General features: G+C 44.1%; 1 protein-coding gene across 12 annotated transcripts in view; it reads left to right on the top strand.

Annotated features, from left to right (window-relative positions):
• ERC1 (ELKS/RAB6-interacting/CAST family member 1) overlaps positions 1 to 17,332 on the top strand; it is a 538,100-nt gene that overhangs the window by 186,174 nt on the left and 334,594 nt on the right. For all 12 annotated transcript variants that reach the window (XM_048828774.2, XM_048828736.2, XM_048828743.2 and 9 more), the window contains 3 exons: positions 8,994 to 9,131; positions 10,670 to 10,810; positions 11,998 to 12,138. In XM_048828774.2, the coding sequence (XP_048684731.1) occupies positions 8,994 to 9,131; positions 10,670 to 10,810; positions 11,998 to 12,138 (420 nt within the window). The remainder of the gene's footprint in view (positions 1 to 8,993; positions 9,132 to 10,669; positions 10,811 to 11,997; positions 12,139 to 17,332) is intronic.

Genomic DNA, 17,332 nt, shown 5'->3' with positions numbered 1-17,332 from the left:
GGTCACTGGAACAAACAGTTTTCAAGATAGTGGCCATAGAAGACTGTTCAAACTGTGATTAAAACCTTTTTCAACACTTTTCTGCCATGTTTTAGCGACCAAACAGTCTGTCCAAAAGACTTCAGATGAGGTTGTGTAGGAAGACTTTGAAGTCTAGTGCACAAAACTATATATGAGAAGCTGGAAGCTACCAAAGTACTCTGTCTTTAATAATATCTAACTCTTACATAGTAGTTTTCAAAACTGTAGGTCCCAAAGTACTTTTCAAAGGAAGTAAATGCCATTATCCCCATTTTACAGATGATGACACTGAGGCACAGAGAGGTGATGTTACTTAAGCTCTGGACCAGCATTTAAGGATCTAGGGGACTTGTAAAACTTGGTAGCATTTCTAGTTTTCTTTTGGAATTTTGGTGTTGTCAAAGTTTTTACAAAGTTTTCCAGGCAGCTGTAAAGTCTCAGTGTACTCACAGATTACATTTCTGCATACAGTAAGGTCCAAAGGAGCAGGTTTCTTCTCCAAGAGACCTTAAGAGGTCTGTAGGAAGGGATCCTATGTTTGGTCAGAGGTCATGAGGGAAGGGAGCAGGAGACCTACAGTGGCTCTAGTGGCCAAAGATAGAGCAGAAACTGGGTGAGGTTTGCTGCAAGAGGCAGCATAAAGATTGTCACTTCCACTCACAATCAGAGCTTTCTGAATTCTGCAGGAAAGGTACCCTCCTCTGTGCAGATCTCTTAACCTTCTCAGGAGGCAAAAACAGTGAGGCCAAGTGAATATGTGGAGTTTAGGCAATCCACATGTGTTTGCATAATATCCAGAAATATGTTTGCTCCCTTCCTATCCCCATTTTTCTTCTCCCACACCCCACAACGTGTCCTCTGCATCCTTTTCCTCCTCCATGACTCCAGTATCCATCTTAAGATTTTCCCCTTATCCTTGATAGGTTTCTGGAGGTTAGTAGGTGTAAACATAGTTTTCCCTGGTCATATTGTTGGTTTCTGTGATTCCAAATCTTTGGGAGTCTGCCAAAGGATAGCACAGCCTCAGATTCTCATGTATGTATGTGTGTACCTTGAAGAAGAGGGCTTCTACCATTCTTTTGCTTTAAAAGCCAGCTGGGCTTCAGCCCTGCCTATTATAATCTGAAACGCAGGGAAATCTCCCCCTCAGTGGGAAAGATTTCCCTGTGCTGCCATGCAGCATAGTGAAAAGTTACACATTGTGGAGGGGCTTCATAGGGTTCTGCCTCTAAAAGTTGGGGTCTGCCAGTGAGCTCCACTTTCCTTCCACACTTCCCAGGAATAAGGGACTGGACTAGTAAACCCTTTCTATTGCCCCTTGCTGCTCCAAATCTCTTCTGAATCCCACCATCTCCCCTTCTCTTCCCTCCCCCCCCCACACGCTTCTTTCATAGCCTTGCTATAGTTAACCATAAGTCTGAATTTTCTGGCTTTCTAACGGTTTTTTAAAAAAAAACATCTAGAACATTCTTGTAAATGATTTTTTTGGCTATAAGTTATGGATATATATCTTAACTCAAGCTTTAATTACATTTTTCCCTACCCTCTAGTAATAAAAAATAAATCAGTCTTCCCCCAAGACTCTGAATTAACCCTGTCTTGACTAAAATGAGCCTGATGGAGTATGACTACTACTTTTTATGGGATTGAATCTGGTGAGCTGGCAGTTTGCAGTAGGTGCATCCGTGCCAGGGTCTCCGGGGCAAACAGCCTAATTAATAGCATTCATAATGTACCAGATGTTCCTTTTCTGTCAGAATATACAACAAAAGGGACAATTAAAGCATCTTGCAAGCAAACCAAGGGCTTGAGCAACCACTCCACCTCCTTCTAATTTTATTCTTTCAAATGAGGTCTTATTGGCAGCTGGTAATATTATGTCCAGGTTGATCTCTAGCCAACCTGTAGTACTACAATGAACAATCGTTTGACCCTGCAGGTTTGGAGACTTCATAGATTCTGTGAATATTGACTCAGATGCTGCCTCTTTCTAATTCCTGGGGTGATATTTTCCTTAGGTGTTTGCAAGAAATGGTCTAGTCTCCTTGCCCTTGGAATGCCAGCAATTAGGACCTTAAAGGCAAAGAATCGGATCCCCCTGACTAGGAATAAATCCCCTAGGTTGAAACATAGTGCCGGGCGACTGGCAATGTTGATAAAAAGCCAAACGAAAGATTTCAATATGTCTTTACCAATGAGGGACTTGGTATGCAGGGCAGATAATTCCAGCATGTACCTTATCAGTCAGCATCAATTTTTCATCAATTCCTGTCTTTTCCTTAAAGAAAAGGAGTACTTGTGGCACCTTAGAGACTAACCAATTTATTTGAGCATGAGCTTTCGTGAGCTACAGCTCACTTCATCAGATGATATAAAGTCTGCTGCAGTTTCCACGGTAAACATCTGATGAAGTGAGCTGTAGCTCACGAAAGCTCATGCTCAAATAAATTGGTTAGTCTCTAAGGTGCCACAAGTACTCCTTTTCTTTTTGCGAATACAGACTAACACGGCTGTTCCTCTGAAACCTGTCTTTTCCTTGGAAAATTAGAATTTACAACAGGAATAAAGGCCCTTGATAATCTAATGATAATGATATCTCTGTTCTCTTTTCAGCCTAGAAAATATAGGGTAGACATTTACATTCCTATGTTGAGAGGCCATTTTAGAGTAAACTTGTTACATGTGAAACTGTTTCTCATTTCAAATTGCTGATGCAAGCCTCCAACCCTTTGCATCTTCCAAGGAGGTGTATAGACCCCTGCATATTCTATTTCATTCTTTGTTGGGGACATGAAGCGTGGAGCATGTTTTGAGTACTTGGTTTGTTTCTGTTGGTTATATAGTAATTTGTTTCCCAAATATTTTTAGTGGGATGGAGAAGAAGGAAGATTAAAGCAAATATCCTTAATGTACATTGTGCAATCCTTTGATGGGAGTATGTTATGTTGCTTGTGGAGCCAGTAGGTAGAGAATGATGTAAATTTTTATTTTGTTGACCAGTGTGTGGGCAGAAACAAGGGATATTTTTGCCTAGTTTTTCTTGAGAATGTACAGTCTTGGAGAACCTGTAACTTTTGTTTCTGTATATGTCATTTCAGTTCAGGTTTTGGGGAAGATTAGAATAAAGATAATCAGACTTTCATTGAATACTATTTCAAAAAAGAAATTTGTTATTGAATGTGTGGAATTGGACCTGTTTCCCTCCATAAGCCCATCAAATGGCTATTTGCCATTTTAAAAGTATCTTTAAGGACGCATCCTTATTAGAGACCAGCCATTGTTTGACTCTGGAGAGAGCAGATCTGTTTGCAGCACACTTTCTTTGACGATGGATAGCTATTAACATGGTTTAAATATTTAATTTATTTTTTATTTATGGACTAGGACTCCATTGTGCTAGGCACTGTGTACAAACACAGAACTAAAGCCAGTCCCTGCCCCAAAGAGCTTATAATCTAAGAATAAGATAAGAAGTCGCAGATGTATACAGATAGACCGAAGGGGCAGTACAAGGAAACAATGAGACACCATTGGTCTACTTGATAGACACTGATTTAAATATATCTGTTATACCTACCAGGGATGAGTACCAGCTTCTTCATTTCCCAAAAATGTGAAAAAAATGCAGAATGGAAGAACAAAGTTATTTTTCAAGTCCTTTTGTATGTCCATTATGCTCTAGGAGTATGTGTGTGTTGTGCTTTGATGCCAGAAAGTTGGGGCACCCCCACCCATTTCTGGCTCCTTGTGAGCCTCACAGAGAGGGTATAAAGGACAGAGCAGCCCGACCCCTCCTTCAGTTCCTTTTTACCATCGGTGGTAGCTACTCAGTGTTGTGTGATCACAGCTTCACTCCTTGTGAACAAAGTTGTATTTCTTCTTTTATTCTTACCTAGTGGTAATGTTTTTCATCCACTGGATGGTTTTTCTTCCTTATTTTTATTTCATCACATTTCTCTATAGTTCATTTATTATTATTATTAATATTAATATTAATATTTTAGTCAGGTGAAACTTGCCTGATACTGGGAGAGCCTATGACAAGGTCCCTAGGTTTCATGGTGACATACATATGTGACCCCTCATGCGAGGCTCTATTGGCAGAGCAATGCAAGTTTGGCTCCAGTCAGTCAGTCACCCTCCGGTTTCCCATCTGGATAAGCTGGTATGTATCCAGGACAGGGTTTTTTTGTCTCTGATCTGGAGGATGAGCCAAGATGACGTGTGTCAGGGAGTTCCTGTCTCTCTCTCTCTCCCTTGCATGATCTTGGTAATGGTGGGAGCACATTTGGGTGATCTTCAAGCTCAAAGATTTGTGGGCCTCCCATAAGGCCAGATTGTGTATAAATGCTCTCGAGTTTTGTGCAATATTCTGTGCTTGTCAATAGTTCCTGCCTCACATTCAGGGCAAGACTGTCCAGGTGCTCACCAGCAGCACCACAACTATGTTTCATGCGAACAAACAAGGGGACACCAGATCAGACAGGAGGTAGTCGAGCTGTGGAACTTATGTGTTCAGAGCGCAGTCATTCTCAGGGCACCTGACCTGCCTGGTGTTCAAAATGGCCTGGTGGATCTCTTGAGCAGATACTTCAGTTTAGGCCACAAGTGATCTCTCAACACAGCCATCCTTGCTGTAGTGTTCTCTACAGGGGTTTGTACAATGGTGGATCTGTTTGTGACTTGGCAAAACAGGAAATGTTCCCATTTCTGTTCCAGGGTACGACATGGCCACAGGTCAATTTCAGGTACTTTCATGTTTCCATGGGCTATGTACCTCAGGTTTATTTTCAAGCGGAAAAAAGATTGAGGCAGAATGATCCTTATAACTGCAGCCTGACTGTGGCAGCTGGGGAGGGGGTGTCAAACTAGGAAACAAAGGACTCCTGCTTTATGCAAATCCTATTTAAGGGTGAGGAGTGGGGTATTCCAGGTCGTTAGTTCTCCCCTGCTACCCCACCCAAGATGATTGCTGGAAACAACTAAGACTGAACTGGGGGAAAGAACTGGACCCAGACTGGAAGGGTGTCTGGCTTGTGAAGAAAATTATTAGAACCACATTTAGGGTGAGAATTTACAAGTAACCAGTTTCTTTAGTGTATTAAGCTTAATTTGCGTGCTCTGTTTTATTTTTTTAGTAATCTGCCTTGCTCTGTCTGCTACCTTCTTAACTACTTAAAATACATCTGTTATAATTAATACATTTATTTCTAGTTTACAATATAACCCAGATTTCTAATGGTGGGGGGGGGAGAGAAGTTGTCCATACCCTCCTCCACACTGAGGGAATAGGTGAATTTCATATAATCTGGGGTTTGTACTCTAAGGGGGTGGACATCTGGGTGCTGTGGCAAGCCCGTTAAGGTGAGCCTTCTCAGAGCAGATCTGTCTCTCTGTAAAGCTGGGTGTGGTCCTGCCTGTGTGCTTGGCTGGAAAAGGCTGGGGAGCCTAGCCCAGCAAGACCAGGTAAAAGGGGGTCCAGGCTGACAGAATAGTCTGCCTCAGTGGAGTCCCAGCACACCAGGTGACATCCCAGTGGGTCCAACCTGTCACATTGTGTATTCAGGAATCCTTGCCCTTGTAACCACAAATCTGATAATTCAGAATCACAGGTGAGGGCTGTACCCGGATCCTGACATGCTGCACCTAACAACATGGTTCATCAGTGGTTAAATGGAGAGGTGGCACGCAACTCAATGGCAGTCCAGAATGTCCTCCTTGATAGTAGAAAACCTTCGTAAATTGAATGTTTTTCCATCTGGGCAACCTCCCATGATATGTCGCTTACTCAGTCCAGAATTATTTGAATCAAAGCTTATCTCTTCTATCTTAAGGAACCAGGTCTAGCCCTCTGCCAGTTCCATAAGGGTACATCTGGCTGCTATCTCAGCATTTCCTCCTGGTAGAACTGTTCTTATTAATCTTATTGAAACCTGTTTTCTGAAAGGTGTAGATAGATTGTTTCTACCTATTCAGGATCCAGTGCCAACTTGAGATTTAAAATTAGTGTTTTGTGCTTGTATGGACCTCTCCGTTTGAGCCTGTAGCTTCCTGTTCACTTCTGCATCTGTCAGCAAAGGTGTCAGTGGGCTAGGAGAGTGGGTGCGCTATGTGTACTTGTCCCAGTTTCACCATACACCATTTTCTACACACTAAGGGCTTGTCTGCTCTGCTGCTTAAGTCGATGCAACTTAAGTCCCTCAGGGGCGTGAAAAAGCCACCCCTCTGAGCGACATAAATTACATTGACTTAAAGCGGTGTCTATACTGTGCTATATCGGTGGGAGATGCTCTCCCGCTGACATAGCTTCCACCTCTTGTTGAGGGGGAGTAATTATGGCAACAGGAAAACAGTCTTCCATTGGCATAGCACGTTTTCACCAGACACGCTACAGTGGCGCAGCTGCATTTGTGCAGCTGTGCCTATGTAGCGCAGCAGCGTAGACTAACACTAAGCTTCTGTCTAAAACCAGAATATGCCACTATGTTTACCTGTTTACTTCATGCGGCGTCATGCTGACAAAGATGAACAAAGGCTGCACAGTCGATGTGCTTTGAGCTTTAGCTTTTTCCTGGACAGAACAAAGACCATTTGGGTTTTTCCAGCTATTTGTTTCCAATGAAGAATGAATGAGAGGTCAACCAGTTACAGCACAACTACTATCAGAGTGGATTATCAGCTGCATCATATGTGTTTTGCTGCCAAGGGCATAATGCCTCCTGAGAAACTGACAGCATGCTCTACTGGGGGTCATTCAGCTTCTGCAGCTTTTTGTGGAACATGTCCTTATTCTGGATATTTGTAGGGCAGCAATGTGCTTTTCCATCCACAATGCTTACTAGACACTAAGTACTTACTGCTTTACAAGGGAAGAAGGAAAGGTAGGGAAATAGTCATACAGTCCCTCTTCCAATGAGACTTGAAGCCCTACCACTTTGAGAACAACTTGGAAGTCAGCTACAGTGTAATGGACACATGCAACATATCTTAAACAACAACGGTTTTGAGAAGGTGAGTAACCATTTTTATTTTATTTTTTTGCCTACAAATACAAGGTTCATACTAAGTATAGTACTCAGTCACTTTCTGTAAATGCAGATAGATGGTTCTGCAGTAATGAGGGGGTGCAGTAGTCAAATGTTATAGTGTAGCTGAGATGTCACATGACCCTGGTCAGACTAAGCCGTGTATTACACATGCGAATGAACACATGCCTTTCAGTTTGTGTGCCTCCTTGGCCAGCTGGTTAACACATGTCTGTGTTTAGTTGCTTAGCTGTGCCTCTCCTGCAGTATCTTGCTCAGAGCAGAAAGCATCTGTGTGCACTGTCTGTCCAGCCTGTTGGAATCTTGCTTCCCAAAGTGTTTCCCCAGTAGAAGCAAACAGGAATCTAAGACAGGTTTCAGAGTAGCAGCCGTGTTAGTCTGTATCTGCAAAAAAGAAAAGGAGTACTTGTGGCACCTTAGAGACTAACAAATTTATTTGAGCATAAGCTTTCATAAGCTACAGCTCACTTCATCGAATGTATGCAGTGGAAAATACAGTTGGGAGATTTTATATTCACAGAGAACATGAAACAATGGGTGTTACCATACACACTGTAACAAGAGTGATCAGGTAAGGTGAGCTATTACCAGCAGAATAGTGGGGGCGGGGGACCTTTTGTAGTGATAATCAAGGTGATCCATTTCCAGCAGTTGACAAGAATGTGTGAGGAACTGTGGGGGCGGGAGGGGGAATAAACAAGGGGAAATAGTTTTACTTTGTAGTGTATTTTCATCACTAGCTATTTAAACAGTCGATATTTTGAGACAGCTGATGGATCTCTGAAAGCTCATGAGGTTGAAAGCAGCCACATGGACTACTGTATAGGATGTTACCTGGTTCAGCTGAGCTGCAACAGCATCTGTAAGAGCATATCAAGAGAAACTTTTCTTTCAGAACCTCTAAGAGTTCATTTTGAGGCTTATTCTGTTTTAACCCCCAGGTGTCACTAGTGCTACATGCAGATGCTAATAAGGACTTAATCTGTACAATGGAGTCTAAAGAAGGGGAAATCTTCAGTTTTCTCATACTTGTGTCTCCAGCAAGTTACATTATGTAACCTTTCATATCTGTGTGTCTCTCTTTAAAATATGTCCTCAGGTGACATGTATTGTGCTCACATTTAAAATTTAAGTATAAGCTTAGATGCTTACTGACTGTTAATACTTTAATTCCCCTAATTTAACATAAAAATGGTTTTCCTAGTATAGATGGTCTCATGGGCAAGGAGATCTGCTAGTTTTGTGTTTGAGGTGGGAGGACAATGATTGTGTAAACTTTTTTGCCCTAACTTCTAAACTTCCAGGTGCTGGAGTACATAGCCAAGAGCCTCCCATTTATGTTCAGAAAGAATTCTTGAACTACTCAGGGCTACTCACTAAATTATTCCCACTGATGTTCAGTTATTTGATATCTGTAGTGATGGTTCTTTGAACATCTCCTTTTGGAGTTTATTCCGTTTCCCAGTTACTTTGACAATATTTTCTTGAATATCAAAAGCGAACTTTTCCTTCCTTTCTTTCAGTACATTACACCTAATCTTACCATCTTCCAAGATTGCAAATAATTGCTTTCCTTCATTGACATTGTTACTTTGAAAGTATTTTTACACTGTGCTGTTGCTCAAAGTTCTCTTTCGTAGATATTAAAAATATTGCTCCCTGTCTCTCATGTGCTCTGTTCTTGTCCTCTAATTCTTGAATCATATTCTTTACCATTGATTGTATTTTCTGTTTTGATGTGGGATTCTGACAGATAAATCCCTGCATATGACTTTGAAACTGTGGGGTATTTCCCTTTGCTAAACACTGAATACTCATGTTGTTGTTTTAACAGCTGTATATTTCTTGTAGGAACATAGTATAAAGCTTTGTATACCATTAAACTTTTTCATTCATACTCTTCTTAATTGTCTTTTCTTAATTAAGATTGAAAATCTCCAGGAACAGTTAAGAGACAAGGAAAAACAGATGAGCAGTTTGAAGGATCGAGTAAAATCCCTGCAGGCTGACACCACCAACACTGACACTGCCTTGACCACACTGGAAGAAGCACTTGCAGAGAAAGTGAGTGTAAAGGGCACAAGTCCTTTAAATCCAAAATTCGTTCTTCTAATCATCTCTGTAAATCCAAACTTCTTCAGTACTGCCTTGAATTCTAGGTAACAGAAGAGATACCTTTACAGCACAGCTGGACATTTACTGTTCTCTAGGAGCTGGGGGAGTATGGGTCTCCATCTGGATGCTGTTGATCCAGTCAGAGCAGCTGCTATTAGGCGTAATGGATTTCTCACTAGAAGACATCTTAGGATATTTTGACTAGCCAGCCATGTGCTGTTGACAGGTCTAATCTGCATTAAGACAGCAGTACAGTTCTCAATACATATGCTAGGGATAGGACTTAGGGGGAGGGCTTTCTGTAGCATAAAGTCTTTACAGTGGAATGTTGTAGGGAGTTACGTCTCAAGCTGCTACCCCACTAATTAGGTCCATCATATAACTCTGTATGAAAAGAATTGCTGCTGCTTGTACTGTGCTAATATTGTATAGCCCTTTGTGGAGTATTGATTGAGCTGTCCTCTTTGTCTGCGGTGCATCTTTAGCACTGCTGCTGGAAGGCACATTCTAGGTTAGAGGCCCTGGATTCTTTGCCTTTTTATGTCAGGTTAATGTCTTATTTTTATTTTTTCTTCTCTCATATGTTTCGTAGGTTGTTTTTCGTTTTGTTTTTTAAGTTCACTATCTGAAACTTATGTTTTTGGTTCTCAAAACTAAATCACGCAGAACTCAGTGATCCTGACTTAACTACAACCCAGTCTCCTTTCTTTCTTGTCCTGTTGTTCTCATTGCATTTTTCATTCTTGCATAGCAGCGGATTGTTGACTGAAGAAACAGCTGGGACTGTTCTGTTCCTACAGGGGATCTCTTTAGCATTAGTGCATATTGTGTCTCAGTTCCTTCAGGGACAGGGCCATGGCTCCCTCAGTCTGTCAGACTCTGAATACAAAGCTTTGCTGGTGTGCTTGCTTGCAGTTGGGGCTTATTTTATAAATAGAATACTCACATCACTTCACCTTTCAACCTTGATGAGCATCTGTTGGCGCTTGGTGTACAGAATTGTTTTTATTGCCAATCCCATCCCCACATTGGTTTCATGTCTCACATCGTGTATATTGCATCTCTTTCTGTCTGAGGGGCTACAGACACATCTGCAAACTTTGGAAAAATAGGAATTGTATAAGTAAGTGTGCAATGCATGGTGCTTCTTGCTGCCAGGTGACCTGACTGAACTTTGTTTAGTCAGCAGCTGGATAAATGAGATAATACTATAATAATATTATTAAACATTCAGAGATTGGAGAGTTTGCATTAACAAGTAGCCTGGGTCGTCTTAATCATAAAACCAGCGAAGTTTCAAGATATTTTCTTTCCTCCTGAGGTCTGTTGGAGGAGAGTAGAGAGGATCAGCAACATTCTGCACACTTTCTCCCCTTAAACTAATAAGCAGAGATGTGGTATGATGTCTTATCAAAAATAAGCAAAATTTTACCTGTTAAGATGATTCAAAGGGATTTTCATCACAGGGTACTGTGTTCTTTTGTAAGGAGCGGACTATTGAGCGCCTGAAGGAGCAACGGGACAGGGACGAGCGAGAAAAACAAGAGGAGACTGACAACTACAAAAAAGATCTTAAGGACCTGAAGGAAAAAGTCAGCCTCTTGCAAGGAGATCTCTCCGAGAAAGAGGTTAACGTTGCCAAAATTAATCTTCTCTGTTGTTAGTTGTTTGCTGTGAAGGGTGTGTGTGGGGGGAAGAGTATGTTCTATAAACTTGATTCTGCAACACGTTTATGCACTGAAGATACACTTGTGTAGCACATTTCAATGTGTACATGTGTCAGAACTTTTTGTTGTCCCATTAAATGATGCGGTTTGACCCTTGGCATTCCCAGTGAAGTTGGAAGTTGGTAAAGTTGTTGGCAACACTAATGTGGATCTCAGTAATTCTGGAATAGAGCTAGTTAGTGTCTATTAAATATACTGAAGGGGATGGGAGAAAGAGGAAGGATTTATTGACCTTATGCTTTAGAAGTGCTGCAGATCAGTGACATGTGAAACTGCAATCAGTAGACAGGACGAGTAGCATCTTCTCAGCTCGCCGCAACATATATGCCATCTTCTCATTAAGTATATGGGGTAAAGAGCACAAGCAGCTAAAATCTGTGTGTATGGAAAATTCAGATAAAGGTGGTTCTTATAGATTTTGCTGTATCTTCTGCAACTTTATGCAAGTTATATTTCTAGCCCTTGTGGGTGTGAAGAGCCATCTTGCTGTTGATAAAATGGACTGCTGTGTCATGTCTGTAAAGCCAGACTAATTAATATAATTGCACTAGCAGAAGTATAAATTTCCTCCATTCATCTCCAGGGGTTATACACTCAAATGTACCTACAATTTTATTCTAAAACCCCAATTACTACAATTAAACAATGCAATTAAACCATGCAATTTTATATTTATATATATGAAAAGTTGGGAATTATGGAGAAAGTGAGATGGGGTTAGTGAGTTCCACACCCTGAGCACTACCACAGTAAAAACAGGATCATCTAGTCTATGATAAAGTGGTTGAATCCCTTAAAGGCAGCTGGTTTACTTATTTAAATACCTCTACTACTAAAATAATAATGCCATTTAAAAAAAAAACTTCAGTCATATCATTTCAACTGAATTTTAAGGGAGTTTTGACTAGGTTTTGTTCTTTACCCTGAGAATCTGAACTGAACCAAGCTGTCCTAGGTTATTTTCCAAAGCGGGAACCAGAAGTGTGGAAGTGGCAGGAAAACAAAGAAAAAAAAGAAATCTAAAGTCGTGGTATTGTGCCTAATGATCATTTACCCAATAGCAGCTGTGTTCTGCATGCTTGTTTTAGGCTTCCCTGTTGGATCTGAAGGAACATGCTTCATCTCTGGCTTCTTCAGGACTGAAGAAGGACTCCAGGCTCAAGACGCTAGAAATTGCATTGGAGCAGAAGAAGGAAGAGTGTCTGAAAATGGAAACTCAGCTGAAGAAGGTAAAAATTCATACTTGCTTCCCTGATTTACATGCATATAGGAAACTCTAGTGCAGTGTTAAACAGTCTCAGCTTTGCAATTCTTCCTTTTTCTACTGTACAAAATGAAGCAAACACAATCCTTTTGGTTAGCATCAACAAAGTATTGAGATACCATGGTGGGATTGTTCAGTTCTTTTATCCATAACCTGGGCTTCTTATTATACCCCCTACAGTGGGACAGCTGTATTCCAGAAATCCTGGAGGACCTCATCTATTTGCTTTCTGCTTCAGTTCTGTCTCTAAACCAAGCCTACCACCTTCAGATACTAGATCAATGTACCAATAATGATTATTGGGGAAATATTTAATATAGCTAAGAGCCCTATGTGATTGGTTATACAGATTCTTCTTCAAGTGCTTGCTCATGTCCATTCCAATGTAGGGGTGTGTGCACTGTGTGCACCTCCGCCAGAAAGTTTCCCCCTCAGTGGTATCCATTAGGTAGGGTCTGGTGCCCCCTGGACTGCGGTTTCTTTTCCCTGAATATAGTTAATAGATAGTGGTTAGTTGTACAGTTTTAGTGTTAGTTAGTGGTTAATAGAGTAGGATCCTGCTTACCGGGATTTCCCCTTCCCCGACACAAAGACATGCCTTGGTCTCCGGGGTTTCAGTTGTGTGAGGCTTGCCATAAGCCCATGACAATTAGTGACCCCCACTCTCCTTGCTTTAAGTTCTTGGGGGAGTCTCATCTGCGGGAGCGCTGCAGGATTTGTAAAGGGTTCAAACCTTGTACCAAAAAGGACGGGGACCAGAACTCAAGTTCCTTCTTATGGAGATGGCTCTCTGTCCCCCCACTTGGAACCAAATCATGCTGACTCTGCACTGAACACCTCTGCCTTGGTGAGAAGTGTACCGGCTTTTCTGAGAGACAGGCAGTGTAGCTCGGCCTCTCCAGCACTGAGGAAGGACTCCTTGTCTGTGTGCCAGGACTCTCAAAACTATCAGGGCTCTCTGGTGCAGAGGAGGTCTACGCCTCACAGGAGCACTTGGCACCGATCTCAGTCACCAGTGCCACAGAAGAAGCAAAGAAAAACGGACTGGGGGCACCCCCAACTCTAAGACTCATGAAACCAGCAGAGTGAGACCCGTGTTGGGCCATTCGGACTCAATCGTTGCCAGCTTAGTACTGTTGCCTCTGGCCCTTGAGTCTGGTACTGTTGGACTCTCCTCCAAGGTAGAGCCATCGGAGTGCAGCTCTAATGATTCCATCCACGCCAGGGGCGTTTGAGGCAGCAAGGGAGGACAGCGTTTGAGGACAGCAAGGTACTGTCCTCCCGGTACCGCCATCCCACACTAGGCATGAATCAGCTTCGGAAACGAGAGCGGCTATGGCACTGAGGCCCCAGGTGCCATCAAAGGGGAAAACTGGTGATGATGGGACAGGACCAGTCACCCCCCTTCCGGCACTGCTCTCAAGTACCAACCATTCTGTGGTCACTGAGGAATGACTCCTCGCAGTCAGATTCTGAGGTGGAATCCTACACCTCCTGCAGGAGCTGGCACTGGTCTGACTGCCAAAACCTGATGGCTGATGTGAGCCAAGAGTTCCCACCAGTGGCCTGGCCAGCACAGTGCAATAGCCTTTCTGGAATCTTTGGGCTTTCCATCCAGTCCAAGGGTCTCAGTTGCAGAGATTGTATTCCATCGCATCAGAGGATAGAGCTCCCCCACCACCTCCCTCAGTACGGGGATCAGGTCCTGGTACTGAGCCTGGCAATGAACTTCAGGACCCGGTACCACGGGATCCTTCAGGTGCCGAAGGACCTGGAACAAGGCCCTGTAACCATCATAACCTCTTCCTCCCCTGATGAGACGGTAGTGGGAACTTCAGTTGCTTCCACTCAGAACGACCACAGGGAACACCAGGAGTTCCTCAGGAGAGTAGCCCAGAACCTGGGGATCCAGGTGGAGGAAATCTCAGAAGCCTCCCATGCCCTGGTGGATATCTTGGCCCCTTCGGGCCCATCATGAATGGCTTTGCCTCTGAACGGTACCATTCTGGAACCTGTTAAGGCCCTGTGACAGACTCCAGCCTCCTTGCAACCCACGGAAAAGACGGTGGAGAAGAAGTATTTTGTACCCCTAAAGGTATTTGAATATTTATACACCCATCCTCCTCCAAGTATCGCTAGTGGTATCAGCAGCAAACAAATGAGAGAGGCAGGAACAGCAAGGGCCTCCCCCTAAGGCCAAGGACACCAAGGAGTTTGATCTCTTTGGCAGAAAGATCTACTCCACAGGGGAGGAGGGGCCTCCAACTTCGAATTGCCAAACAGGCACTCTTGAGACAGTGTCTGGATCCACCCTCCCCAAATATTGTGCATTGGGTGTCCCATTCTATCAGGGATGGGCCCACATCACCTCAGACTGTTGCATGCTATGCACGAAGAGACTGAGATACACCCTGCAGTACAGTTCTTCCCTTCTTTCCCACCCTCCCTCCCCATCCCTCTTCAGGGACCCTTCTCAAGAGCAGCTTCTACTCCAGGAAGTGCAAACTCTCTTGCAAGTGGGAATGGTAGAAGAGGTTTTCTCCGGAACTAAGGGGCAGGGAGGTTTACTACCCTTATTTCCTAATCCCGAAGGCCTATGGCAGTCTCAGACCCATCCTGGACCTGCGAAATCACAACAGATTCAGAAGAAGCTGAAGTTCTGCATGGTCTCCTTGGCCTCCATTATTCCCTCTCTGGATCCAGGGGACGGGTATACTGCCCTCAACTTGAAGGACGTCTATTTCCATATTTCAATCTTCCAAGGCCACAGAAGTTTCCTTCAATTTGTTGTGAACCAAGTACACTACCAATTCACTGTACTTCCATTCAGCCTGTCAGCAGCCCTTCATGTTTTCACAAAGTGCTTGGCAGTTGTCGCGGCTTTCCTAAGGAAACAGAAGGGTTCAGGTATATCCTTACTTCGACAACTGGCTGATCAGAGGGTCAGTCCAAGGCCCAGGTGGAGGTAGACATACTGCTAATACTGTCAACTTTCCTGAGGTTAGGCCTATTGGTAAACATGCAGAAATCAATGCTGTCCCCCATTCAAAGGTTAGACCTCATAGTGACAGTGCTGGACTCGTCCAAGCCAAAGCCTTTCTTCTGGAGGCCCAGTTCTGGGCCCTGCACTCGATCTTAGGGAGCTTCAGAAACCATTCCATCACAACAGCAAAAAGCTGCCTGAAACTCCGGGGGAATATGGCATCATGTACTTAGCGTGGTGAAACACACAAGGTTGCAACTCCGACCTCCTCAGGCCTGGCTAACATCAGTAAACCAACCAGGCCGGGACTTCTTGGACATGGTGGTCACACTTCCCCCTTCAGTGATCACCACCCTCCTATGGTGGATCGATCCGGAGACAGTATGCGTAGGTGTCCCATTCTCGAAACTGCAGCTGTCAATGTCTCTAGTCACCAAAGTTTCCACATTGGGTTGGGGGGCTCATCTGGGGGTTCTCAGAACCCAGGGCCTCTGGTCCCAGGCGGAGCTTTCACTACACATCAGCATGTGGGAGGTCAGGGCGGTGCACCTTCCCTGCCAGTCCCAGCTGGAAGGCAAATGTGTAGCGGTGTTTACAGACAATACAACGGCGATGTTCTGCAGACAGGGTAGAGACAGACAGGGTAGAGCATTCTGTCAACTCTGGGTAGAGCACTCTGTCAACAGACAGGGTAGAGTACTCTCCTCTCACCTATGCTAGGAGGCTCTCCATCTGTGGGACTTCTACATATCCCACTCAATCCACCTCGAAGCATCCTACCTCCCAGGGGCACAGAATGAGCTAGTGCAGCGGCTCTCAGACTGATGGTTGAGACCCCAAAGTGGGTTGTGACCCCGTTTTAATAGAGTCACCAGGGCTGGCATTAGACTTGCTGGGGCCTGGGGTCAAAGCCCAAGCCCCATCACCCCTGGCTAAAGCTGAAGCCTGAGGGCTTCAGCCCTGGATGACAGAGCTCAGGTTACAGGTCCCCTGCTTGGGGCTGAAGCCCCAGGCTTTGGCCTCCCCCAGCCCAGGGTGGTGGGACTTGGGCTTTGGCTTTGCCCCCCCATCTTCCCCCGCCTGGAGAGGTGGCGTCTCGGGCAGGCTTAGGCTTTGGTCACCCCTTCTGGGGTCATGTAGTAATTTTTGTTTTCAGAAGGGGGTTGCGGTACAATGAAGTTTGAGAACACCTGAGCTAGTGGATCACCTCAGCAGATCATTCTCCAATCACAAATGGTCTATCCGCCCAGACCTCGTGAAGGACATTTTCCAGAGGTGGGGAACTCCCTGGATAGATCTGTTCATGACCAGACACAACAAAGTGTCTGCAGTTCTGTTCTTGGCCTGGTCAATGCAGAAAGGGGTGTTGTCCACACAAGCATCAGTACCGTGTATTCTGGACTATTTGATGCACCTGAAGCAGCAAGGGCTATTGGTGTCTTCAATTAGGGTCCATCTGGCCGCAATTTCGGCTTTTCACCCATGGGTGAATGGCAGATCCATCTTTGCAAACTCACTCTGTAGTCGTTTTCTCAAGGGGCTGGACAGACTGTATCCCCAAGTGAGACAGCCGATCCCACGCTGGGACCTCAACATGGTATTGTCAAGGCTCACAGGTCTTCCATTCGAACTATTGGTAACATGCTGTCTACTCTACTTGTCCTGGAAGGTGGTCGTCTTGGTGGCCATTAACTTGGCCAGAAGGGTCTCAGAAATTAGGGCTCTTACTTCGGAACCCCCCCATACACAGTCTTCTTCAAGGACAAGGTCCAACTGCACCCTCACCCAGTCTTCCTCCCAAAGGTAGTGTCGCAATTCCACAATAACCAGGATGTTTTTCTTCTGATTTTCCACCCAAAGCTGCATGTCAACAGACAGGAACAGAGGCTCCATTCGCTAGATGTCAGGTGGGCTCTTGCCTTCATCATAGAAAGGACTAAATCATTTAGGAAGACTACTCAGCATTTCGTGGTGGTGGTCGCAGACAGGATGAAAGGTCTCTCAGTCTCAGCCAAGAGAATTTCATCATGGATCACCTCTTGTAGCACATGTAGACACAGTGTGGCAAAAGTCCCTGCTCCATTGCTGATGGCACACACCATGAGGGCGCAAGCATCTTCAGCGGCATTCATGGCACAAGTTCCAATCCAGGGTATCTGTAGAGTGCAACTTGGTC

This window comes from Caretta caretta, chromosome 1 (assembly GCF_965140235.1).
Source record: "Caretta caretta isolate rCarCar2 chromosome 1, rCarCar1.hap1, whole genome shotgun sequence".
Lineage (NCBI taxonomy): Eukaryota > Metazoa > Chordata > Testudines > Cheloniidae > Caretta > Caretta caretta.
Note: the sequence above shows the minus strand (reverse complement) of the source record. Positions and strands in the feature narration are given on the sequence as shown.